A 27,820-nucleotide genomic window follows, 5' to 3' on the forward strand; every position below is an offset into this window, starting at 1 on the left:
GTGGAGATAGAGTCAGCTTGTAAAATATGCTTGCTCTGTAACAGAATCCATTTCCTGCTAACTACAATATTGCAACACACCCACAAATAGAAACTAGCACTTCCTTAAGGCAGAGACTTTTACATGTAAGTACTGTATTGATATTTTCAAACACCGTCCTTAATGTCCTTGAAAGTAAAAGCTGAAAGAAACTGTGTTTTTCTACTCAAAACCAAAAGAACATTATCTTAAAACTTTTTTTTTCCTGTTGCAATTGTTCTAAAGTTCCTCAAGTAGGGCTTGTTTTGGAATCAGATTTTTTTTTAAATCCACAGTGTTTATGGGGTTTTGCTGTTTGGCTATTTGACAGTCTAAATTCTGGAATGGGGAAATGTAAACAGTTCCGCTTTATAACTACTGATGCAAAACTGCTTCAAACCAGGCCTCTGATTTATGAGAGAGTGTGGCAAAAAACAACAACAATGCTGCAATTTTGTGCATGCTTACTTTGAAGTAAATCTTACTGAACTCAGAGAGGCTTTCTTCTGAGCAAATTTGTATAGGAGAAGGCTGTGCAAAACGTTACAGCATATGCATTTAGAAGAATAACAAATTAAATCACCATCCTTGTAATAATGAATGCTGGTGAAGAACTCCTATACATGATTTCACACAGGAACCAATTTTGCATGTTTCATTGTAGTTAGAGCCAACTTAATCAAACCTATAAATAAAATTACAACTGCTGCTATATGTGCAGGCGGAATCCAGAAATAATTTACTCAAGTTACTCCACAGTAAATATACATAGGAGTGTAATCTAAGGGAGGATACAGACCAACCTTTAATATGTGAATTTTCGAAAGAGTGAAGTTTTTTTTTATTATTTTGTGGAAATTAAAGCACATACAGTAGTTGTAAAACATTTGAAATGCCACGTAGTTCTTCCCAACTTCCTCTAAAAGACAGAAGAGGCTGGTTAGCATAAGACTGCATAAACATGGGCAGAATTGCTCTTTGATAACGCAGGGCAATGTGTCATGTACAGTAAGCCCACATTGAACTTGTGTACATTCAGCTTTATATGCTTGGCAAAAAAAACTTTAAAATTTTGCTCTCAGTTTGTGTTTGGCTTGGTAGGCAGCAATCTGTACAGGCCTGCCCCTACACAGAATACCATATGAATTAGTGGTACCGAGAATTTTTTCACAGTAGTTTTTCTGTTGTGGTAACAGTACTTTTTCCAATGGGTAATGGGAACTAGTGCTATTGTGCCTGTGTATTTCTTGGTTTGCCTCATCGTATGTTGGGGCCGAACACAGGGAGGAAAGATTAGCTATGTGGGCCAGCTGTGTATATACATTTGTACACTGTAAATGTCAGTGCTTTTCTTCAGCTGGAACTCGCCAGAACTCAGTTCCAGCACCACTTAGATGGGAACAATTGCCATTATAAGGGAACAAGGGAGGCATTCATGGTGAGTTCTGGCACCTCTTTCCAGGGCTAGAAAAATAGCAGTGGAAAATGTCATTTTGAACACACAAAATACACAACAAGTGGATCGTTTGGTAGTAAGTCAATACTTTCCTGAACCCCACTTGGTTCCCCAACCATCCCTTAGTTCAGGGGTTGTCAACCTGGTCCCTACCACCCACTAGTGGTCACTTCATGATTCAAGGTGGGCGGTAGGGGGTTCTACAGCACAAGCTGAATCCTCCTTCCATTGAGCACTGTTGGGCTCAAGAAAGATGCATTAGGGGGCAGTAGGTATAAAAAGGTTGACTACCCCTGCCTTAGTTCATTTGCATGAAGCTGGGAAGCCAAGGCAAAGTACAGTGGTACCTCGGGTTAAGAACTTAATTCATTCTGGAGGTCCATTATTAACCTGAAACTGTTCTTAACCTGAGGTACCACTTTAGCTAATGGGGCCTCCCACTGCTGCTGCTGCTGCTGCTGCTGCACTGCCGCCACGCGATTTCTGTTCTCATCCTGAAGCAAAGTTCTTAACCTGAGGTACTATTTCTGGGTTAGCGGAGTCTGTAACCTGAAGCGTCTGTAACCCAAGGTACCAACCACTGTATGGTCAAGAAAGAAAGTTGTAGCATGGAACAGCCCAGGGGGAAATAATGACTAGAAAATGGAGAATGAGGGATACAGGAGACATGAACTTGATGTGATGAAGGCAATCAAAAGGGGGCTTAGAGAAGTTTCTTAAATAAAAGGGACTGTGTGTGGTAGAGAGTAGAGGGAAAGGGGATGACTGTAGCAGTGGAGGATGCCAGGGAGTCTAAGCAAGAGCAACTAGAGTGCAATTTGTTGTATTGATTTCAACTAATCAACCAGTGTTTGGTTACAGGTCTTTTATCATTTGCTCAAAACATACCAAATGCTGAGTGTTTTATGGCTGTGTGAGCATGATTAAAACTCAGAGTAAATGCTTACCTAGGCATTATTTTAATAAGTTCCAGATCTTTAGGGAAAAGACTTTAATTCAATTTTAAAATAAAACATATTTTCTAGCTAGGCAGTAAACAAAAAAAAATCAAAACAAAACCCACCAATTCTTAGATGTCACCTTGGAGATTCAGCAAACCAAGCCACGGAAATGATTCCTGATAGAAATCACTTATTGCTCAGACTTACAGCAGTGGCTACGTTTACAAAGGAGCTGTACTGCACAGCTCTGTATAGGCTGGGGGGAAAAAATAGCTATTTGCTGCGGTCAAGGTCTCTGTTCAAAGTCCGATAAAAATGCCGATATGCTGCTTTAGTAAGTGCTTTCGTCTACTTACTTGCGTAATACTTGGCAGCTATACATTTCTAAGCAGTCCTTGACGTGGGAGAACTGCCGACTCTGCTCTGTAGCCTTGCTTTTGCTTTTCTTTGTGCCTCACCCTACTCAGATTGCAGCTAAATAACTCTGCTTTTGCTGTATATATCTTCTTTTTTAAAAAAAATTAGGTTGGTATTCTGCCATGGCTATGAGAAGCTTGCTTTCTGACCATAGCCACTATGTCGAATCCTTTCGTCTGTTCCTTGAGAATTCGACGGAGCATCAATGCATGCTGGAATTCATTCAGAAGAAGCTGCCAGGCATATTATCAAGGTAAAAGCATCAGGCATCTTATCAGAAGGACAAACTATTGATACGCTCTGGCATACATGATGGATGTTTGTGTGTGCAACAGAGCCAGGTTTGCAAGAACTGCTGGAGAGTATCAGACTGCTGTTTCTGTCCTTCCCGTCCTTTCCTCCCTCCCCCTCCTTCTCTAGATCTTTAATAATGTTTTACTTTAGACATCCCAGTAGAAAGCTTTTCTTTGTGATAGGGTTTGTCTAGCAGAAGACAGAGATTTCATTGTTTGCTCTCATGTAAATATAGTTCAACTTCCACGTATGCACATACAATAATGAACAGCAATCACGATTTATCAGGATGTACTTTCCTTTGCAAAACAAAAACAAAAACCCTAATAAAAAAAATTAACCTCATTGATGATTCATGTGTGGAAGCTAAATAAACACATGTGGCGTATTGGCTTAGGGGACCTGAATGCCCTAACCACAAGAGTTTGTCTAAGCATAGGATCCTAGTATATGGAAGCCCCATAAAAGTGTGCACTTTGGAACAAACCACTGAGACCCAAACCTGTTCCTGTCTTCATAACTCCACCTTTTCATTTATATAGGCCCATCCTGGGTTCTGCTAAACTAGACCAAGACCATTTCTGGGTTCTGCCAAACTGAGCTGATTGAAAATTTCTGAAAATGAATGTCATTGAACTTTTTGAATACCTACTGATCTCTTACTGTTTTAAAAAGATGCACTCTTTACCTCCTCAGTATAGGCAGTGGGAAATCTACAATCAATATTCTAAGTGTTGGTGGCGGGGCAGGTAAGTAAAGTATGTAGACATGCATTTAATTATTTGAACTACAGGTTTATATTATGTATATAACAGATTATAATTCATTAAATTTACAGTTTAGTTTCCCAGGTAGCTGTCAATAAAACCAGAAGCAATAGGATTATCTCTACAATATGTTGTATGGAGGAAAAAGACACAGAATGACATCCAGTCTAATCCTTTGTATATTTACAGTTTTGAGGTTTTACATTTTGTATGTTGAGACCTAGATGGTGAAAAGTGGGATATATAGATATAGATATGTATATATTTATACACACACACATTTTATTATATATATATATATATATAATATTAGTAAGAGCTGGGCATTGTTGAATCCACTGAAATTAATGGGTTTGATGTAGCTAATTCTGCATTGGATTGGGGCGATAGGTAGGAACCATGATGGTGTACATCATATCTGACTTTGGATTCCATCTTCTTTTCCATTACCAAATATTATACTAGTTGACCAAATGTCCAGAACACAGAGGGGATATGAAAAGGACCGACTGAGCATCCTCCACTAAAAATTGTTGTATGTCGCACTGTGACTACGATCTTAAAACAGCTTAATTTGTAAATTAATCAATTTCTGCCATTATTGTCTTATCAGTAGTGTGAGTGGCGAGGGCAAAGAGAATAGGCAAACATGGGGAAGAGACAGATAAGAGCCGTTTAATACCCTATTTTGTTTTCTGGTGATAACCAACAAGATATCAGATCACACTATCCTTCATGGTGGTCATACTCATTTGCTGCAGGACTGTGCAAGCTTTTTTCAATGGTTGTTTTTTTTAAAATACTGAATTTAGCAAAGAAGAAAAAGAAAGAAAACTAGAGAGGGGAAAGAAAAAAGAAACCCACCAGCTCACATTAAAAATACAATTACTATTAATACATCCATCTTTATTTTATCTAAATATTTATAAACTGCACTTTTGTTTTTTAAAAATATGAAGTAGTGTACACCATATGAAAGTTAAAATGATACAAAAAATCATTTTTAAAAAACCATCGATAAATACAGGTTGGCCAAAAGAAAGTGTGCATTTTAGAGGCCACTCTAAACACAATTATAAGTTGAATTTGTAAGAAGGCAGGAATGATTCTTGCTGAACCTCTGCTAGTAGGGCATAGTAGTAAAGACTCACTCCCTAGTAAAGGCCAACCAAAACCTCTGGGGGCACGAGGAACCACAAGAAGTGCCACATCAAAGGATCTCACTGATTGAGGTGGAGCATTAAACACATAAATTAGTACAGAACATCCAAATGTCCAAACAGGTATTCACACAAAGTTAGTGTTTATAAGAAATGTGCTCAAATTTAGCAGGGGCAGCAAGGTCCTCAGACCATTGTGAAACAGAAGGTGGGTGATCGTCCTTCCAGGCTTGAAGTAGAAACGTATTGGTGAGGGAAGGCTCACAAAAGCCACTTTTGTCGCCCTGCTATTAATACCCATGCTACAGGGCCATAATTAAAAAGTTCATGGATATCTGCACATATCAAGGTTTTTGCTACTACACAGTCACTAGTTTAGTGACTGAACAACCCTGACAGAGAGCCCCACTTGTTCTGGGAAACAGCTCTACTCACCAGAGTGTGGCAGCAGGTTCAATGGAGTCATGTATCTGTCTGCCATGACTGTTAGCCATAGATAGGCTCATTCTCCATTATTTTAACTAATCTTAAAAAACAAACAAACTCAGGTGTGCTTCCAAAAGGCAGCTATTCATCCGTCTTAGTGCAGCGTTATCACTGACTCTTGGTATGAGAAGCACCCAATAGTAAAATGCGTAAAAGCAGCGTCTTTTAGACAGTCTCACTTTACGTGGCAATAACTAATAGTGAGAATGTGTTATGCCAGTCCATAAAGAAAGTACGCCTTGTTTTCACCCTTTATCTTATTAATGTTGCCAACTCACACCCTCCAATCACAAAAGGCATTTGCTGTGCTATAAAACAGCAAATGTGCCATAAACAATCCATTTCCTTGAAAAGTTTAATTGGAATCTTAATGGTGAACATAGTGATAGCCTTTTTAAGGTAATTGTATCGGAGAGCTTAAATAATTCCTATAGCTTAATTTGAAAGTTGTTGATAGTGCAGGCTGCCGCATATTCAGCTCTTGAATCCCCCAAAGCACTTGTTTGCATATAAACAACTAACTGAACTCAATTAAGGTCGTAGATTAAGCTACAAATCAAAGGGGTTGGGGGAAGGGGTGGTTTATAATAACCTGGTAGGGGTGGTGAGTTGTTACTTGTGAATGGGGAACGATACAATAGAAATGTGACTTTTTTAAATTTGGAGGAACAGGTTTTTATATCAGTACAGAGTTTTGATTTTTTTTAAAGGAAAGAATAGTATTTGTACAGAAGGCACAGGAACTTCTCTATGCTTAGAATTAAGGACTAGTGTGCTTCTGAGCACATGCTCAGCTCATGAATTTGTTTACAGGATCAGAAATGTTCTCATTGTTAATACACACACATCCTGCTCCTGGTTTTCCCTCTACCCCCGAATATTCATTTCAACAATCTTTTTTTTTGGGGGGGGAGCCTTTTGTTGCTGTTATTGTTAAACCATTGGGAGTCAGATACACTGGTCAATATGCCACAAATCACCCTGAGATCTACCAGATCAGCCTTCTGCCAACCCATCTACATTGCTAAACCAAGTAATATATGTTGAGTCCTGTTACAAATACTGGCAGCTCTCCCTCTCATTCTCTCTCCCTCCCCCCCCCTTTTTCTTTCTTGTGTCCTAGGAGAAGTTGACCTTCAGATTCTTGTAGAAGTACGGGCTAAATATCCTGGAGTTGTCATTTGTAACGATGTAGTAGAACCAAGTGATGAACAAATAAGCGCCTACAAAGGTATGAGCGCAGCAACCCCAGAGTTGGTCATGACTGGACCTAATGGTCAGGGGTCCCTTTACCTTTTATGCTTTCTTGGTTTCATTTCGAACGAACGAATAGACTTTATTTGCGTAGCCGACAGGCCATAGCATCAAAGGACAAACACCGACAAAAATACATTACGAATATAGTTACCCTAAAATCTTATGACCTATTAAAACCCTAGGTAAAAGCTGGATTATCATTCATCCATGACCCTCTGTCCCATGGGCGGCGGCCTTTTCTCTGATAGATTGTTCCAGGTCGGTTAAGTGAATAGACCAGCCAAATTGAAAGATTATAAATATAAATATAAATATAACCTCGGAGGGATGGTCAGGACAGGTTTCATTTCCTAAAAAGCAGAGTACAAAATAATTTGCCAGATACCGCATTTTTCACTCTATAACACGCACCTGACCATAACACGCACGTAGTTTTTAGAGGAGGAAAATCCGTAGGCATGCCACCCGTAGGCATTCCCTCCATAACACGCACAGACATTTCCCCTTACTTTTTAGGAGGAAAAAAGTGAGTATTGTGGTGCAAAAAATACGGTAATTTGTCCTATCTGTTGTATCATTCTCATCCCAGGAAGTAACACTTCCAGGGAGCATTCATTCATCACAATTCTCTCGCAAGGGAATGGGATAGCTATCGTTTGATAGCATGGCGGTGATCCAGAGGAGAGCAACAATAGCTTAATCCCTTCTGAAGCAGAAGTGGAAACAGTATAAGCGAAGACACTTGCTGCTGAAACTAAGAGGAATAGACTGCAACTGCCTGAAAAGTTAGGTTTGAACTCACTCCAAAGGGCTACTTCATATTAATTTCCTAGATGGATATAAACGCACACAATATGTATGTTCCCAGTTCTGATGAAAGCACATGTCTGTTTTGACACGTGTGTTTATAATGGGAAGCTAATTTGTTGTATACTTGGCAAAGTAGGCATATTTCCATTCCATGTGAAGTGGACCTGAGAGATACTAGCTCTCTTCAGATGTTCAGCCTGACCACATAAGCACCAAAGGAGAGTTGTGGGACGGGAGCATGCAGGCCATCTCTGACCCCCAGTGTCCCTGTGTGTGCTAGCCCCACTTCTACTCCTGACTTTTGGAGGAGTGGGACAGAGCCAGCACTCAAGGGAAAGCTGGAGACAGGGCTGCGGGTGTCAGTGGCATAGCCTGGGTTGCCAAGTGCCCGGGGCTGTGCAGAGGGGTGGGGTGCGGATAGAAATGGTTGGAGTACATTCAACTGCCCAACAGTATCCACGTCACCCAGGAGATCGCAGCCACAGAGATAAGAAAATAATAATAATAATAATAATAATAATAATAATAATAATAATAAATTTTTTATTTATATCCCGCCCTCCCCAGCTGAAGCCGGGCTCAGGGCGGCTAACAACAATAAAACAGTACAAAAGTACAGCACAAACAACACTCTAAAATCATTCATTATAAAATTGATTCCAATCAAGCCACTGGCAACCATTGTGCCAGAAATCCACGAAGATTGCCGAGAGAGGGAGTCAGGCTGTGCCCTGGCCAAAGGCCTGGTGGAACAGCTCTGTCTTGCAGGCCCTGCGGAAAGATGTCAAGTCCCGCAGGGCCCTAGTCTCTAGTGACAGAGCGTTCCACCAGATCGGAGCCACAGCCGAAAAAGCCCAGGCTCTAGTTGAGGCCAGCCTAACTTCTCTGTGGCCTGGGACCTTCAAGATGTTTTTATTTGAAGACCGTAAGTTTCTCTGTGGGGCATACCAGGAGAGGCGGTCCCGTAGGTACGAGGGTCCTAGGCCGTATAGGGCTTTAAAGGTTAAAACCAGCACCTTAAACCTGATCCTGTACTCCACCGGGAGCCAGTGCAGCTGGTATAGCACCGGGTGAATGTGGTCTCGCAGCGAAGACCCCGTAAGGAGTCTCGCTGCAGCATTCTGCACCCGCTGGAGTTTCTGGGTCAGTCTCAAGGGCAGCCCCACGTAGAGCGAGTTACAATAATCCAGTGTGGAGGTGACCATCGCATGGATCACAGTGGCTAGGTCAGGGCGAGAGACTTGTTCCATAGTCTGGAGAGGTCACCTTCCTAGAGAAGCTTTTTTCAATGCAGCCCAGTGATGGAAGCGCACAGCTGTATTGAGGCAGCACCGGGTGTTGAAATTTTGTGCCCCCTAACATTTTTGCACCTGGGACAACTGCCCCTGCAGCCCTCCACTCCCTACTACACCACTGGTGGAAGAAGCTACATGTATTTGCCCTCCCATGGTCAGGCTGAACACCTGAAAAGGGCCATTGTCTTGTGGACTTTCTAAACGTATTTGGTCATTAGCCCAATTCTGATTTTTGGCATAGGGAAGCCACATTGACAGGCATTAGCTTTCTTTCCCTACTCTTCATTTCCTGATGTCTCCTCACAGACTGTCTAGTGATTAAATAGAAGCAGACTGAGTCAGATTATTTTCAGTGCTGATATGGATTACTGCTCAATGATCTCCGAGTTTAAAATAGCAAATTAGATTTGAACTGTGGTCGTATAGGCTAGAGACTGATAAATGGAAGAGAGGACTGAGCAACAGCCGCAGCATTCAGAAGTGGTAACCCATGTCCAAGAAGGAATGCAAAGGAAGAGAGATAAGTGTAGGTGGAACATTTCTCATCTATTTCACAGGGATGTATCCTAATCGGAGCCCTGAAAAATGTAAGACTTTGATTTGATGTGCTAAGTTAAAGCTGTACCAAAGCACAATGTGTTTGAATGCTATGTGTATACAAAGCCCTTAGAGCACCTCCAGACTGTCAATTTTTTCAGGTGGGATTCAATTATATTCTGGCAAATTCAGGTTGTATAATTACAGCTGATTGGGAGGTCTTGTGCAGCAAACCCTGCTCCCCCCCCCCCATTGGACTTTTTGCTATAAGGAAAGTGACAGGGAATTGCATTAGAAAGTGAGGGAATAACACTTGCTTTGATGCCAAATAATCTCTCTAACAAATAACCAATGCCACCTTATCTCCCTGAACACAAGGGCCTTTCCACACTCTCTGTTTATAGTGCTGCTATAGTTGTTGTTTGATCCAATGTAAAAACTGAATTTGTAGCTGATTGTTTGCACCTTTGGTCACATTAGAGAGTGAGGGTGGGGCTTTCCTATGCACACTAATGGTTGTTTCTGTGAGAAAGGTTTTTTGGCTGTAGTCACACCCCTTGTGTATCCTTGTGCTCCTCCAGCCATTAAATGTCAGAGCTGAAAATGGGGATAGCAATTTTGTAGCTTTTTGTGTGTGTGTGTTTAGTGTCTAGTATTCCCGAATTCTATTATTGTGGGAGTACAGGAAATTAGAAGACGAACTATGGGTCAACCTGAGCTATGGTGAACCTGGTTATTGTGATGAAATTTTGCCTGAAGCTAATGATTGCTTTCACAGGCAGTACTTTGACTCAGCACCATCATTCCTATCTGCCATCTCTCTCCTCTGAATAGCTCACAAATTCACAGTTTGCATTGGCCAGAGGGAAGCAGCATGAAACAGACATCTCCCAAACCACTCAGCAGCCATCCCCTCTACATAGAAACCAGGGCAATGCTTGCACACATGCTATTATTATTATTAGTCACACAATTGGATATATTGAGGATCCATTCCAGTTTTTTCACAAAAGTCAGATTTCTTGTGGTAGATTTTCTTTTTTTAAGTACAGTATTCTGGCATGCTAACTGAATAATGATGACATCATGTGACAGAGAGTATGCAAAAAAGAAAAAGTCCAGAAAACAAAGCCACTATACCACTATAAATGGAAATGGCCCTTAGAGCTATTGAGGGACTTTCTGCCAAGAAACAGTAGAATCAAAGCTTGGAACAGGGTTCAAGTAGCTGTGAAACAGGTTCCTGGTTTTCTTTATTTCTGATAACTTTTGGGGCACCAAGAAAGGAGTATGCAATATGTCATGCTTTCAGCCTGGGATGCTAGAGAAATAGCAAGTATTTTCTGCAAATCAGGAAAGCACAGCAACCACCTCTGTCATTCAGTGCTCACAACTATGCTTAATTCAGAACTGATTTCATGAGGAGTTAAAATGAGGCACAATGGGGTTAAGTTTCCTATGGATTTTGGGGAATCAAAAGCCAATTGCATAATATATGAAAATACCTTATACACAATCTAGCCAATGTTATCAGTGGATATCAAAAGTAGCTGCCATTGGGCTTATCTGCTTCAATTTCTCCCATGGAACCAAGTAACATTTTATGCTGTTTCACTTTGTCCAGATAGCTTTACAATCTAGCCACTGCCTTAAGATATTTCTTCTACATTGTCCTGTAAATCTAAAAAGTGACCCTGGAATCTGAGTTCTAGATTTAAAATAGCAAGTATATATAAAAGCATATTTTCCTCCCGATTGGATTCATCAAACTACTTGAGAGGATGGAACTGGGGACAGCTTCTGAAACAGCCGTATGATTTATGCTGCTCCAAAGTGTTCCTTCCACTTTGCTTTGCTCTGTGGAAGTGAGTGAATGGAAGGTGGCACTTGGCACCTCAAGACTGGTCCCGCCAGTGACACCAGGCACGTTGTGTTTTTTAAAATATATGGCTTTCAGCCGCTTTAAAATTTGAAATGGAAATTTATTCTGTATTTGCAATTGAGATAAACTGTGGAGCTATCATATTTTAGAACGAGTAGCAAAGACAGAAAACCTTGAGAACATAAAGTTTTCTTGGCACAAGGAGACTTCGCTGGAATATGAAAGTCGAATGAAGGCAAGCAAAGAGGTGAAGAAGTGGAACTTCATCCACATGATCCAGGTAAAGGGAGGCCTCAATTGTGGGACAGTTGTGGTTGCTGGGACAACCATTTTCCTCATGCTGCCTTTCGTGTCCGATAATACCACTTGAATGTCAAAGCAGTGCTCCAGTCCCTTGTATTCTATAAGTTTGTTCTGTTCACAAGCAATAATATATTTGTTCCAAACAATCAAGCCCAAAGAAAACAAAGAATGCATGCAAAACTTGCTGTAGAATAATTAGGACAAAACTCTGCTTTGCATTAGCTAGCGCATCTGAATAAAAAGTGAGTAGAGCTTAATATTCTTGCACCCCTTTCCCCTCAGCTATGCGGTTCTCTGGCACAAAACTCAGTTCCACCCCCAGCTTCCCTGCTTCACCTCTCTCTGAGGTCTACCGCCCTGGGCTGGATTTCTGCTAGATATTTTAAACCCTCTTTATTTTTGCTGCCACCACCAGGTACGAGAATAATTGCCAGCTCTAGCATAGCCAGTCAAGAGGCAAGTGTGTATGATACAACAATATCATCAATAACAGAATAAAATATTGCAGAATTATTCAGTGCTCAGAAGCATGCGGTTTCAGTTACATGCTTTCTTAGATGCTGCTTTAATCCATAGAAACACCTCTGCCTAACTCCATGCTTCTAAATGTACCTAAGCAAAATCCACCCTCCCCATCTATCCCAAATGCTGTCCCTACTTGCTAAATCCGTCACAATCTACCCAACACTATACATCCAGTTCCGAGGACCTTCTGAGGGACCTCAGGGTGAGAAGAGAAGTTACAAGGAACCAGGCGGAGGGCCTTCTTGGTAGTGGAACCTGCCCTGTGCAACACCCTCTCATCATATGCCAAACACAAACTTTCTGGAGACATATGAAGGCAGCCATGTATTGGGAAATTTTTAATGTTTGATGTTTTGCTGTGCTTTTATTATGCTGGAAGCCACCCAGGGTGGCCGGGGCAACCCAGGCAAAAGGCTAGGGTATAAGTAACAGATTATTATTATTGCTATTAATTCTACAACCTTCTCCCACCAGTATTTGAAGACCCACCTGAACACTACTCACTTCCAATATTACAAGCACACCCCATTCCCCTCCCAATGCAACACTGACCCTAATCCATGCACTGTCCTGAACCCCCGGCCTACCTGGCAGTAAGTCAGTATGTCAAGTCCACAGTCCAAGTCCAGGGACCGAGCCACACAAGCAAATTTGAAAGCTCAGGAAATGCAGTCCAGTGTCAATCCAAGTAGCCAAGTCTGAAGTGCTATAGTCAGAATACAGTTCAGAGTCACAGCCAAATCACAGTGCAGGAACATGCAAGTCAAGACCCAGCAACATGGGGAGTTGAGCAGAAACAATGCCTCAGCTTCCCTTTTCTACCTTGCCTGCTGATTGCAGCATCTGGGCTTGATGAGGCATGTGACCCTCACCTGTTCCAAGCCTACTCCAACTGAGGAATCACACATCCCAGAGCTAATGAGCTCCACCTGGCCAGCTATGGGCCCTTGCCTGCCTCAGCATCCTGCAGCTCTCTATACCTTAGAGCAGTGATGGCCAAACTCGGGCCTCCAGCTGTTTTGGGACTACAATTCCCCTGACCACTGGTCCTGTTAGCTAGGGATGATGGGAGTTGTAGTCCCAAAACAGCTGGGGGGCTGAGTTTAGCCATCACTGCCTTAGAGCCTGCTGTGTTCGTGGAGACAGGGGCTCCTCTGGCTCTGGTGATAGGTCCTGCTGCTCTGGTTCCTGTGCACTGACCCCCATTCCCACCCCATCCTCCATAACCCTGTGAATACTTCCTACACCAACTTCTCCTTGCCCCTCCCCACCTTGTCCCAGTGTATTCCAGTCCTGGCTACACCCCTCGCCAGGATCCCCTCCCTCCTCTCCATTGTCCTGCCGGTTCATGATGCTACTTGCCTACACATTTAGCACAATACATACTACCATATACTACTCTACTGTAGTTGCTATAATGTTTACGCAGTATCATTTAGATATACATCACAAATACATTTTTGGTTTGGGTATATCTGAGTCATTTCACACAAAAATAGGAGCATTCATGGAAAAGCTTCAGTGAGCTCATTCTACATTAAAGTGATTCTTATATTTTCTAGATGCTGTATTATGTAAAAGACATCCCAGCTACTATCAGGTTTTTCCACAGCCTCTTGGAACCTGGGGCCAAGCTCCTTATTATTCTTGTTTCAGGTAAGTACTGATCTCAGTAATTCAGGCACTGCTTATCTCAAGATTGAATTTCTGCAATGCGCTCTATGCAGAGCTTACTTTCTGCTTCCAGAAAGTGCAGTTAGCACAGAATGCTGCAGTGTGGTTGCTGACAGGAGTGAGGCCCACTCAGCCTATAACTCGCTCAGAGATACACACTGATTGCCATTTTCTTACCAGGCCAAGTTCAAGGCATAAGTACAGGTATATAAAGCTCTAAAGGCTTGGAACCAGTTTACTTGTGGGGTCACCTTATCCCATACTCGACTGCTTTGATCTGTGAAACTGGCGCTGTTCCACATACCTCATAATACTCATTCTGCAGTTTTAAGAAATCAACCTTTTAGTGCGGCAGTGCCTACACTTTAGAACTCACTACCTATTGATATCAGGCAGGTGCCTTCACTGCAGTCTTTTTGGCAACTGCTTAAAACATTTTCATTTAGGCATGGCTATCCAGACATTTAGATGCTTACATTCCCTCCCACCCCCCTTTTACTCTTAATTATCTTTAAATGCTTTAAGTGTTTTTTGTTGAATGTTACTATTACTTGTAAACTGCTTGGGTGTATTATTACAATCAAGTGGTGTATAAATTTTGTTAAATAAATAAATACTGCCAAGTACATTTCTTACACACTTCAAGGTTGTAATTTAGACTTCTATGTGATTTCCTATGAATGTGTCTGTTTTCATAATGGAACACCAAGACCCAGCTGCTTATACAAATCTATTTCTCAGAGATTAAAAATACAAAAATTAAATTATCATACAAGTTATATAAAAATTTCTCATATTAAAATGCACCATAAAAACATTCTGATTTAAACAATCTTATCTATTTATGCACCCCTGTCCTTGTCTTCAACACACTTTTGACCATATAAATAGACTATTATACATCTGTATCAATTGTACACACCCAAACTCTACTTTTTTAAAAAAGGATTTTAAAATACTTGTGTTAATCTGCCCTTTCAGCCTCCTCCTGTGCATGTTTTCTTGGATATAAGTCCCACTGAGCTTAATGGAGCTTACTTGGAGTTTAATGGTGCATAGAATTAGCATGTCTATTCTGTAGCATCATGAACAGCTTCATAGATTAATGATATGCAATGAGTTCGAGAAATCTATGCAATATTTCTTCTGGTATTGGTACCACATAATTAGCAGCTAAAGTGGAAGTTAATCTCCTTTGTGGGGAGATACCTATTCTCATGATGTGGGGGAGGTGTGTCTTTTTCTATCTTCTAAACAAGGCAAACACATTTATTTATTACAGTTATAATATATAATATATTATATAATATATTATAATATATTATAATATATTTATAATATATTTATAATATATTTATTACAGTTATAATATGCAGTGCTTTTTTTCTTAAAAAATGTTTAGGCGTACTCTCCTTTTCCTACTCATATTGAAATTCTGCCCCTCAATGAGGCCAAACGTAGATTCACAAAATGTTTAGGGGTATGCGTACCCCTGCATCCCCCCCAATAAAAAAGCACTGATAATACGTTATATTATAAAACTGAGGTAAGATAACCCTTTTTTCAAAAATGGAACTCAAAGCAGGATTTCTAGATTCCAGGCACAGAAGCTACACATGTTGAACCTCTGCAAAATTGTTGCATTGTGTATGAGTCAGTTACAATCTAGAAGAGTGATGGGGAATTATCAGTTTATTCAGCTAGGAATGGGGAAGGAAGAGCTTACTTTTTATCCCTGAATTGCACCGAGCCATTGAGTTAATTAAGACTGTCGCTTAAGCACTACAGAGGAAGTAAGGCCCATTCAATGCATTGGATGTTTATTCTGAGTAAACATGCACTGGTTTGTGTGTTGCCCTCATTAGAAGGTCCCTGATTCTTTGGATGTCATGGAATGTAATGGAGTTGTCTATCACAGAGATACGAGTTAATTATATAAACATTAGAAGAATGCACAGAGTTATAAAATAGCTTTATAAAGTTCACAGCAGACAACAACAGCCCAAAATGTTCCATTAATTGCAGGATGTCCCTGTTTCCCCTCCCCTAACTGCACACAAGTGTCACAACAAATGTTGCAAACAGAATAGGCACTAAGTCTGAAATCTCAACTCATGCAAGAAACCCAATTGTTCTTAATGAATCCATTAATCTGCTGCAGATTTTTCAGAATAGCACATGTCGTAACACCTGACTGCAAGTGGCATTAAGTAAATCTCTACAATGGAGCTCTGTTGTGCTATTTGGCTGGCTCATTGCCCATGTTTACTGCCCATTTTTTTTAATATTGCGATACAGTGTAAAAAAAGAAAGGAAAAGAATCCCATCTTCGGCTGGTTATATTTGACACCTGAATAAGAAAGTTGTGATCAAGTCAATTGCAAAATAGAATACCAGAGGAAGTGGCATTTATATGTTCATGTGGATATAGTACCGAGGCAGCAGAGCAAATAGAACAGATTACACACAGCAGGTTTCAGTGCCTAATGGGCATCTTATGAGTACAACCAGCCAAAGTTAACTGTTTTCAAGTTCCACTGATTTCAATGGGCGAGTTAAACATGTATGAAAAACTCTTCCATTAAATTCAATGGACCTAGCAAGTGATTGAATAGCCTAGTTTGTGCCTGAAGTGTCCTATTCAGTTACAACAGTGGCATATTTTTTACTAGGCATAACAGATATGATTTTGTTATGAGTTCTTCAAATGCATGCCTAATTTTATCTCTCATTTTGAAAATGTGTATCTGTTTAATAGTACAAATTTTAAAAAGGGGAGGATAGAATTCTTCACAAATGTTTGGTGCAGCTGTGGCCGCACTTTGCTCTTAAAACTGGGCCTCTAAACTGGGGGCTGCTTCTCCTCCATAAAGCTCACTGTGTGACTAAAATAATAAATTGGGTAGGGTTTATATAAATGGCTGCCTTTCTATCATAGGAATACAAAAACAAAACAAACAAACAAACCAGGAACACAGCAGCACACAGTTGTGTGAATTACAGGGAAATGTAACTAAGAGCCATACATACATCTCATTACATTGAGCATGGTTAAACTGTTCCCAGACTGCATTTTTTCCTAATGGCACATCGAAGATGACATGTCTGCATGTTGTCTCCCCCAAATTCTCACACGTAGAATATGAGCATGCCAGGGAGAAGCCCCACCTAGCAAACCAATTCCCACAGCCATTTCAAAATCAGGAGATGTTGCAGTTCTGTATTTCGAAAGTAATTGTCTCTATGTACCCAGATACAAAAGTAAACTTAAAATCAACTCCAAGAGAAATTTGAAAAGTTTAATCTACATTCTGGAAGAGGCTGAGGTACTGTATTTCACTGCATAATGGTCTCACCACTGCATAATAGTCGCACCCCCTTTCTTCTGTCCCTAAAACCAGTCCCAAAGCATTCAGGGGATTTCTGAGCACCAAGGGAAGACCTCAAGGGCCATGTTGGTACAGGATGCTGAAACAAGGGAGGGGGTAACAGGGAGGGCTTGTGACAACTGTAGAGCTCCAGTGAAACAATAAGCCCTAATGAAGCTTAGGTAAAGGTAAAGGGACCCCTGACCATTAGGTCCAGTCGTGGCCAACTCTGGGGTTGCGGTGCTCATCTCGTTTTATTGGCCGAGGGAGCCAGCGTACAGCTTCCCGGTCATGTGGCCAGCATGACTAAGCTGCTTCTGGCAAAGCAGAGCAGTGCAGAGAAATGCCGTTTACCTTCCCGCCGGAATGGTACCTATTTATCTACTTGCACTTTGACATGCTTTTGAACTGCTAGGTTGGCAGGAGCAGGGACCGAGCAACGGGAGCTCACCCCGTTGCGGGGATTCGAACCACCGACCTTCTGGTCAGCAAGTCCTAGGCTCTGTGGTTTAACCCACAGCTATATGGATAAAAAAAGTATGCTTGAGTCAGTGTCCACTGGTGCCAGAGAACGCCCAAGTCTCAGTTTGGGCTGTAAACCCACCAGGTCCCTTTGCCTAGGGTAAGTTTGGCAAAGGAGATATAGAAGGGCAGCAGGGTAGGTTTGTGGCCCAGATACTAATAATAATCAGGAGAGGAGATATGGATAGACATGAACGGTAAGATAGGTGCAATGGGGAAGGAGGAAGGCTATCAAGGAAACCATGGGGTTAAGTGGAAGAGAGGCAAGGGAATAAAAGCACTAGACCAGGTGAAATAGGAAAAACAGCAACAGAAGAAACCATCTTTGAAATAATACTCCCACTTAAATAATACATAAAAGCAATTTCTGCAGTTCACCAATGTGACACCTGTGAAAGACTTGCTGTTCTTTGGCAACTCCTGTGCTTTTCAGCGGAGCTTGTCCATGTAGGAGTTCTTAGCAGATTCTTCTCGGTGTAAACTTTCCCCTACAGAAGTAATAGGGGATATTCATGAGAAACTGGGAGTAGAGGCTAAAAAGAGCAAAATGGTAAGGACACGGTTTGAAGGCTTCAGATCCTCCTACATTTTGCTTGTCAACAAGACCGAGGCAGCTCTGAAGAGTTATGTAGTGTTGTTTTTAAGATAATAGTCTCCCCACACATTCAGTTCTCAACAAACTATTGAAAAACAAAAGTAGTGCCATATGTTGCATCTACAGGGAGTGATTATTTTAATGTGCCAGTCAGGTAGTGTATAATTGCTCCGTTCAGAAATGGTGTTGAGTCACAGAACACTGACACCAGCACATTTCCTGCAATTAGTGCTCTGCATTCATTTTCCGCCAGGTGGAGAAGGGAGGTGGGGGAAAATATACACAAATTTGTTGTGCGGCATCGATTCTAAACCGCCAGAGTGTTTATGTTTCAGAAAGAAACTGTTTAAAGATATACTGCTTTCCTAAAAGGCAGGCAAATGGCTTTATTAGCAATGGGGATTTGCAGTCATACCTCTCAGCAAGCCCTCATTAGTCTTGAATTTATTGCTTTCCTACCCAATGGGGCTGGTGGCTTTGGCCTTTTATAAATGATTCACATCAGAAATGCTGAATCATGCCACCAAGGGTACCAAATAAATGGATTAGCCTGAATTCACTTCCCACTGTTCCTGCATGTGGATATATATATATATATATCCATCCGCAGGATCTTATCTGTGTCCCTTATGCTAGTTTTTAGTAGATTTCTATAAGAATAGCTCCCTTGTCACAGTAGGATGCAATCTGACTGGCCTAAGGTTGCCAAATGTTCTTTATATTTTGAGATATCCCCTATTCCAGAACTTCACAGATGAGCAGAACATAATGGATGTCCCTTATCAGAGAATCTTGTCATTTCATACTTCTTGGAATAGACACCAAAGCTCTTTGATGTCTTGGGCTGCTTGCTTCTCTTTGGCCTGCTTTAAATCGGTGTAATTGTTTGTCAGTGGTCTGGCATTTCCTTGCAGCTTAGCCTCAACGCTAGGCAGTGGCCTCTTTTAAATGTGCATACATTGGGCAAGTTTTCTGAGTCTTGACAAAATTCCATGAAAATGAATGGGGTTTTAATTGGTCAGCATGACTCAGATAATAATCCTGCACGGACTTGCACAGGTGAGATTTTATTAAGCAGGCATAGGATCTGGCGGAATGTTCTATTTCTTTACTTTAAATAGGCTTAATGCATGAGTAATTTGAGAGCTGTGACATAAAAAGTTTGTTGGTTTGTTTATAACATTTCTACCCCACTCTTCAAGCCCCCAGAAAGTATTTCTAAATGATAATAAAACAATTCATCAAAAAGCAGGGAGCTTCTAGGCTCTTACTGTTTTACAGATGAGATTCAAACAGGTTGCACAATTAAGGTAGATTTGGCACTCTTGTACAATACACTCACTCAACACACCTCTTGCTCCTCTGGCCTGGAACCAGTGTCTGAGGTGAGGGCATGGAATCCATTTTGCAACTCCAGTGACACAGTATTGCTCCTGACAGTCCTCTTTCTTTGTGCCATGTTCCTCCAGGAGTTTGTCTCCAGCAATGGGTGATTTCCCTCTTCCATAAGGGCACCCCACCTGCATTGCTGTGCCGGGATAGTCCTCTCTTCTCTATTGAGAAATTCCTCTTCTTGCTCAGTAGCTCATAGTGTGGACAGGCGGGCCTCAAGTTGCTGTACCTTGTCTTCCAGCAAGGCAACCAGCTTGCACTTGCTACAGGTGTAGTTCTGCATGTTCACAGGCAGGAAGAGAAACATGGCACAGGTGTTGCAGTCACTGCAGCAGTTCCCTCGCCGTCCATGTCTCTTGGCCCTAGGCACACCATGAGACATCACTCTGGGCCTCTCCTTCCAACTCCCCTGCTAGATGCCCTCAAAAACACCCCTGTTTACAAGTCCTATTCATGAGCTCCTGGTCATGGGCTCCCAGAGGCTGCAAAAAGCTAAATAGAACTGCTGCTGGCTGCTAACTCCTTCCCTGTGACATGATGCCATATAAATTCCCCACAGACAAACCAGTACAATTGCTCAATAAACATATGATGTATAGCCTCTCCACAAACTTTGTTCACCTATATTAGGATGAATGCTTCATAAACAGATCACCTGGGAGCTAGCCTAGTATCGTATCAGGATTAAATTAGCAACCAGAACAGAGCAGATAATCTTCAATGCTGAAACTGATGAGTGAGTTCTACTCATGTATCAGCCACTTTAGCTTTGCCTCTAATTAGACATTAGAGTCTAATGTCTAATAATTTCTCAATAGTTCATCTCTGTTGGCATTATAGGGGGGAGGAATTCACACAGTGCTATTACCGTAGGTATATTACAGTGACTTTGGAATCCACTAACGCAGGCATCCCCAAACTTGGCCCTCTGGATGTTTTGGGACTACAACTCCCATGATCCCTAGCTAACAGGACCAGTGGTCAGGGATGATGGGAACTGTAGTCCCAAAACATCCAGAGGGCCAAGTTTGCCTATGCCTGTACTAACCAGTAGTTCAAGCAAACCATATCCTCATTAAGATCAAGAATTTGGGAAAAGTTATCTTGTAATGTATAACCATGGTTTGTACTTGAAAACAATCCTAGCACCACCACTGATGGTTTCAGGTGGTGTTAGGATGGCACTTCTGTGGCAGAGAGAAGTGCAGATGGGGGATAATAATAATAATAATAATAATAATAATAATAATAATAATAATAATAATAATAATTTATTATTTGTATCCCGCCCATCTGGCTGGGTTTCCCCAGCCACTCTGGGCGGCTTCCATAGAAACCAGAAAACACTAAAATATCATACATTAAAAACTTCCCTGAACAGGGCTGCCTTAAGATGTCTTCTGAATGTCAAGTAGTTGTTTACCGTTTTGACATCTGATGGGAGGGCGTTCCACAGGGCGGGTGCCACTACTGAAAAGGCCCTCTGCCTGGTTCCCTGTAGCTTTGCTTCTCGCAATGAGGGAACCGCCAGAAGGCCCTCGGCACTGGACCTCAGCATCCGGGCAGAACGATGGGGGTGGAGACGCTCCTTCAGGTATACTGGGCCGAGGCCGTTTAGGGCTTTAAAGGTCAACACCAACACTTTGAATTGTGCTCGGAAACGTACTGGGAGCCAATGTAGGTCTTTCAAGACCGGTGTTATGTGGTCTCGGCGGCCGCCCCCAGTCACCAGTCTAGCTGCCGCATTCTGGATTAGCTGTAGTTTCCGAGTCACCTTCAAAGGTAGCCCCACGTAGAGCGCATTGCAGTAGTCCAAGCGGGAGATAACTAGAGCCTGCACCACTCTGGCGAGACAGTCCGCGGGCAGGTAGGGTCTCAGCCTGCGTACCAGGTGGAGTTGGTAGACAGCTGCCCTGGATACAGAATTGACCTGCGCCTCCATGGACAGCTGTGAGTCCAAAATGACTCCCAGGCTACGCACCTGGTCCTTCAGGGGCACAGTTACCCTATTCAGGACCAGGGAGTCCTCCACACCAGCCCACCCCCTGTCCCCCAAAAACAGTACTTCTGTTTTGTCAGGATTCAGCTTCAATCCATTAGCCGCCATCCATCCTCCAACCGCCTCCAGGCACTCACACAGGACCTTCACCGCCTTCACTGGTTCTGATTTGAAAAAGAGGTAGAGCTGGGTATCATCTGCATATTGATGGACACCCAGTCCAAACCCCCTGATGATCTCTCCCAGCGGCTTCATATAGATGTTAAAAAGCATGGGGGAGAGGACGGAACCCTGAGGTACCCCACAAGTGAGGGCCCAAGGGTCTGAACACTCATCCCCCACCACCACTTTCTGAACACGGCCCAGGAGGAAGGAGCGAAACCATTGTATAACAGTGCCCCCAGCTCCCAACCCCTCTAGACGGTCCAGAAGGATGTTATGGTCGATTGTATCAAAGGCCGCTGAGAGATCCAGCAGAACTAGGAAACAACTCTCACCTTTGTCCCTAGCTCGCCGGAGATCATCAACCAGTGCGACCAAGGCAGTTTCAGTCCCATGATGAGGCCTGAACCCCGATTGGAAGGGATCCAAATGGTCCGCATCCTCCAGGTGTGCCTGGAGTTGTTCAGCAACCACACGCTCAATCACCTTGCCCAAGAATGGAAGATTTGAGACTGGGCGATAGTTGGCCATCGTGGCCGCATCTAAAGATGGTTTTTTAAGAAGCGGTTTAACGACCGCCTCTTTCAGCGGATCTGGGAATGTTCCCTCACAGAGGGAAGCATTCACCACCCCACAGAGCCCATCGCCCAGCCATGGGCGCTTCTCCATGGTGGAGGCCCCAGCTGCGCCTTAGCAGGTAAAAGCTACTACCAGCAGTTATGTTTACTCAGAAACAAACCCTGTAGTATTTAATGAGGATTTTTGTGAAGTATGTTTTCATAGGATTGCAAGCTTGGCATCCAGTGTGTCCTCTCCTGAATTTGTTCATGCACTCACTTATTCATACTGGACCCATAAATGGCTGACGTTTGTAAAAATTCCTCTCCTCATATGGACAACCATACATATCTTGATGAGATATCGAGGAAGAGGCAAAAATCTAAGGGCTTGTTTACATAATCAGTTAAACTTGAATAACGCCTCCTTACTTCAACTTCTGATTTGATTGCAGATTCAGAGGATGAATCAAAAGCTGAAAAGAGTTAAACGAAAGTCAATAACCTGCTAAAATCAAAGACTTGCTTTCTGACTAGAGATGAGATAATGAGAGGACATTCTAAATGCTTTCTCCTCTCCACCCCCATTCCACCCTATGAAAGTTCTGTCCCTTCAGTGATGTGTAGGGCAGCTATGGTAGTTTCATTGTTTACTCTTGCAGCACCATGTGACAAGACAATAATCCATCTCTGCTGTTCAAGAACATCAAAAGTGGCTCTGGTCTATGACCACTATTAAGCATCTTTCCCTCTCTCTGGATGTTTAGGAAAATTATCAGCCTTGGTCTAATTTACCATGATGGGCCAAAGGAAGGGCTTAGCACAGACTTCCATGCAGCTCCCTCTATAATCAGCGATTGGCTATTATTATGTTTTAATAAATATATATACCACCCTTCATCCAAAGATCACAGAGTGGTTCAGAACATAAAAATACAAAACAAGAACCCATAATACCTAATGACTGGGTTTGGACTGGGTGTTCATCAGTATGCAGATGACACCCAGCTCTACCTCTCCTTTAAATCAGAACCAGTGAAGGCGGTGAAGGTCCTGTGTGAGTGCCTGGAGGCGGTTGGAGGTTGGATGGCGGCTAACAGATTGAGGTTGAATCCTGGCAAGACAGAAGTACTGTATTTGGGGGACAGGAGGCGGGCAGGTGTGGAGGATTCCCTGGTCCTGAATGGGGTAACTGTGCCCCTGAAGGACCAGGTGCGCAGCCTGGGAGTCATTTTGGACTCACAGCTGTCCATGGAGGTGCAGATTAACTCTGTGTCCAGGGCAGCTGTCTACCAGCTCCACCTGGTACGCAGGCTAAGACCCTACCCCCCCCCCCGCGGACTGTCTCGCCAGAGTGGTGCATGCTCTAGTTATCTCCCGCTTGGACTACTGCAATGCGCTCTACGTGGGGCTACCTTTGAAGGTGACCCGGAAACTGCAATTAATCCAGAATGCGGCAGCTAGACTGGTGACTGGGAGTGGCCGCCGGGACCACATAACACCGGTTCTGAGAGATCTGCATTGGCTCCCAGTACGTTTCCGAGCACGATTCAAAGTGTTGGTGCTGACCTTTAAAGCCCTAAACGGCCTCGGTCCTGTATACCTGAAGGAGCGTCTCCACCCCCATCGTTCAGCCCGGACACTGAGATCCAGCGCCAAGGGCCTTCTGGCGGTTCCCTCATTGCGAGAAGTGAGGCTACAGGGAACCAGACAGAGGGCCTTCTCGGTAGTGGCGCCCACCCTGTGGAACGCCCTCCCATCAGATGTCAAAGAGATAAAGAATTACCTGACATTCAGAAGACATCTTAAGGCAGCCCTGTTCAGGGAAGTTTTTAATATGTAATGCTGTACTGTTTTTAACACTGATTGGAAGCCGCCCAGAGTGGCTGGGGAAACTCAGCCAGATGGGTGGGGTATAAATAATAAATTATTATTATTATTATTATTATTATTATTATTATTATTATTATGAAAACAAGAATAAAAACAAAGCAATAACCCCCTCCCACAAACACATACAAAAGGCTGTAGAACAGAGCTTTCCAAACTGCAAGTTCCAAGGAGCTCAGAAGCCCCCTCCACATTAACTTAGACCAGGACTTTTAGTGTGGCTGCCCGTGCCCTGTGGAGCACCATTCATGACAAGAAACAACAGGTGACCTTTTGGACTTTCCAGAAACAATAGAAGACATTTTTGTTCTGACAGGCTTTCCCAAGCTGCATAAATAGGCCTTTGCCACAAGTGTCTGCTTGTTAAGAGTTTTAGTATTGTTTTAAATATATTTGTTGTTTTTTCTGTTTTTAACTGTTTATAATTATTGTATGTGTAAATTGCCTCAAGAGAAAGAAGGCAATTAATAAATCAGCAATAATAGTAATGATGAAAATAAAACTGCAGTATGATTTATTTGGCAGGAACCAGTGGCTGGGCCAGGCTCTGGGAGAAATACGGTTCTCGCCTGCCTCTGAATGATCTCTGCTTGTATGTTTCATCTGCTCACATTGAAGAGATACTTGATGGGGCTGGTCTAAAGTACAAGTCCTATGAGCTTCCATCTGATATGGACATAACTGATTGCTTCACTGATGGAAACAGAAATGGGGAGTTGCTGCTTGATTTTTTGACCGAAACCTGTAATTTTAGTAAAACTGCCCCCACTGAATTAAAAAATGAAGTTATCAGAGACCTTAAAAAGCCTGAATACAGTGAAAAGAGGGGTGACAAGTATTTTTTTAATAACAATCTGAGTGCAATAGTGATTGAACCCTAAATGTGTTCAGCTGTGAAGCAGCCACTCAGTTGAATATTTATTATTTGTTAAATACTTTATTAGTTTGGTAAGTATGTGATGCTTGAGTCAAATGCACATATATCCGCAGGATCTAACTTTTTTGCCACTGTTACAGCTGCATAACAATATTGTTAGGTGTTTACAATGTTACATATTAAGACTTTGCTAACAGATTAAAACATAGCTTGCAGAGTTGTACATCATTATCCTTGCGCAGTGGTTCTGTTGTTGGCTATCGTGTGCTGAGATCATTAATCAAAACTTGAAAAATTGCAGGCCTGTGTGCCTCTTGATTGATGGAAAAGGTGTTGTAATGACCTTGAAAAGATGAATCCTTTATGAAGAAAACAGAAAAAGGAAAAACATTTTTAAATAGAACTTTATAGCTGCCTTTACAGTTATTGCAGCACATATTTCAAACCTTTAAATTTTAGAGCCCACAGTCAGTTCTGCTCTTAGCTCTTTAATGTTTTTCTCTTTGGTTTAACGCTGTTTAAAAAGTAATATGTGGTGATAGGCTGGGGAGAAGAGGAGAAGAACCTTAAGATGCAGGTTTAGAGATGGGAAGAACAGGCCAAATGGCTGGGCATTTGTGTCTGTTTAATTGTTCTGGTGGAAGTGGAAAAATCTAAGCGAAAGGGGACCTCCAGTCAAGGTCATTGTATACAGCTCTGTTACTAATATCAGGAATATCCTGTGATTGGTGAATCAGTGGTCCTGTGCCTATTTCTGCTACTGCATACATTATAGGATACATGGGCATGCCTGCACACACCTACTGTCCCATCACTCAGAACATTTAGAGCTTGCTAGCAGTGTGAAGTGGTCTTTTTGAGAGGTGAACATGTTTGAGCTTCACAGGCATTTCAGAGCAGGCACCAAGCACCTATGAATTCCCACTGACACTGAGCCATGGAAGAACAACAATGGTGGGTGCCTGTCCTAGGCTTCTTCCCTTATCGTTCAGATACGTCATCAGGGGGATTACAAGTGTGAAGAAGCTTGAAGAAAGAAGAAGAGCTGAAGCAGGGCTGGAGGGAGATTACAACCTCAATGGTGAGCACCTGCCTTGCATGTAGAAGATCCCTGCCATGTCAACTTCACAAAAGGATCATGTAGCAGGTGAATGGCAAGGCCCCTCTTTCTGATGTTGGGCTATATTGATAAATACGTGCAGCTAGTTTAGGGCAGCTTCCTATGTTCCTTGGTAAGGGATGGAGGAACTCCCCAATAAGGAATTGTTGCAGCGTTTTTAGCTTAGAAAAAAAAAGTGAGTAAGAGGTGATATGGTGGAAGTTTATAAAATCATGCATGGCATGGAGAAAGTGAATAGAGAAAAGTGTTTCTGACACTCTCATAACACCAGAACTCATGAGCATCTAGTTGAATGTTGCCCCAGTGTAAAGCTCCCAAAGAAATGTGGAGCTACTTTTGCCACAGAATCACCCCAGTCTGTCCCCATGCATTGAGGACTAGGGATATGGCTTCAAAGCTGGAGCATTCATGTTCTGGAAAGGCTTCATTCCTGGCATTTCCCCTGCAAATTATTACAGAAGACTCAGCCATGTGGTTGCCCCCCCATCTCTCCATGTAACCCTGTGCTCAAGTGGGGGGTATAGAAACAGATAAAGGCAGACGCCTCCTGTTTTGCTGTCTCACAGCCTCATCTTGTGCCTGATCAAGATTTGCATGCATTATTTTGCCAGCAACTTTAAAATCCTCCTAAAAGGGATTTTTAGACAGGATGGTGCCTTCTCCGTAGTCACCTGATTGACTAATGTAGGGTAGTTAAAAGCTACGGCTCATCTATTCCATTCCTCAAAATGAAACATACGTTGCTCAGATCACGGTAGCAAAAGGATGTGATTTAAGATGATCCCTTAGCAGTGACATTCACAGTTTTCGCACAGGCAAAATGACATTAGCGCTTCATGTCAGCTTCCCAAATGTCGGAAGGAGCGGATTAATGTATGAGCCAACATATACGTGTTTCTGAACAATCTGTGGTTTTTTTAAGGTGCGCTCTGCATTTATGCCTTAGATACGTTGCTTTTTGTATTGATGGTTACAACATGGATACAATTCCACAAGTCTGTGCTCAAATAAAATAAATAAAATACCTGTTTTTAAATGTTCTTTACTGTTCATTCTTCTGTGTTACACACTGATGGATGAGGCCAACCCTAACTCTAGCACAGATTTATCAGTAAGGATTTTTGAAAAGAGAAGAGAAGGTTATGAACTGCTTGGGATTCTGCAAGGTCTGTCCAGAGGCGCAGAATGGAGACTCAGTGCTTGTGTGGTTCATCCCTAAAAAATCTACACAGAAGGTATTTACATTTGTAGTTGACACACTTACTTTGCTATATTTTTTATGGTTACCAGAGAAGATGAATGTATCATTCAAAAGGAACAATATTTTCAAAGGAATTTTAGTACCACTACAGAATTGGGTTCACAGTTGAAAGACCATATTGTTGTACAGTACTCGATTTAAAGCTGGAAGGGAGATTTCCTTCTCCGTAGTTGATGTTAATGCACAACATGGTGTGCATTGCAAAACTCATTTGAGCTTGGTGGGTGCATCTAATGCAGACAGGCATAGACATCT

At 42.2% G+C, this 27,820-nt stretch overlaps 1 protein-coding gene and 1 long non-coding RNA gene across 3 annotated transcripts in view; one reads left to right on the forward strand and one right to left on the reverse strand.

Moving 5' to 3' along the window:
• LOC310833639 overlaps nucleotides 1-20,877 on the reverse strand; it is a 103,685-nt gene extending 82,808 nt beyond the window's left edge. The window contains exons 1-2 of the long non-coding RNA XR_014558858.1: nucleotides 18,102-20,877; nucleotides 12,736-12,854 (exon numbers count right to left, since the gene is read on the reverse strand). This is a non-coding gene — a long non-coding RNA (uncharacterized lncRNA). The remainder of the gene's footprint in view (nucleotides 1-12,735; nucleotides 12,855-18,101) is intronic.
• Nucleotides 1-27,340, forward strand: LOC310832459 (histamine N-methyltransferase-like). 2 transcript variants are annotated; one of them, XM_083714223.1, is made up of 7 exons: nucleotides 1-125; nucleotides 2,941-3,085; nucleotides 3,823-3,875; nucleotides 6,663-6,770; nucleotides 11,470-11,600; nucleotides 13,711-13,804; nucleotides 24,833-27,340. In XM_083714223.1, the coding sequence occupies exons 2-7, from the start codon at nucleotides 2,955-2,957 to the stop codon at nucleotides 25,186-25,188; spliced, it is 873 nt and encodes a 290-aa protein (XP_083570349.1). In that variant the 5' UTR covers nucleotides 1-125; nucleotides 2,941-2,954; the 3' UTR covers nucleotides 25,189-27,340. The 2 variants fall into 2 exon arrangements, with proteins under 2 accessions (XP_083570349.1, XP_083570348.1); XM_083714222.1 differs by lacking the exon at nucleotides 1-125 and adding an exon at nucleotides 2,716-2,749.
• The last annotated feature ends 480 nt before the right edge of the window (nucleotides 27,341-27,820 follow it).

Source organism: Podarcis gaigeae (assembly GCF_964106915.1).
Source record: "Podarcis gaigeae genome assembly, chromosome: 1".
Classification (NCBI taxonomy): domain Eukaryota; kingdom Metazoa; phylum Chordata; class Lepidosauria; order Squamata; family Lacertidae; genus Podarcis; species Podarcis gaigeae.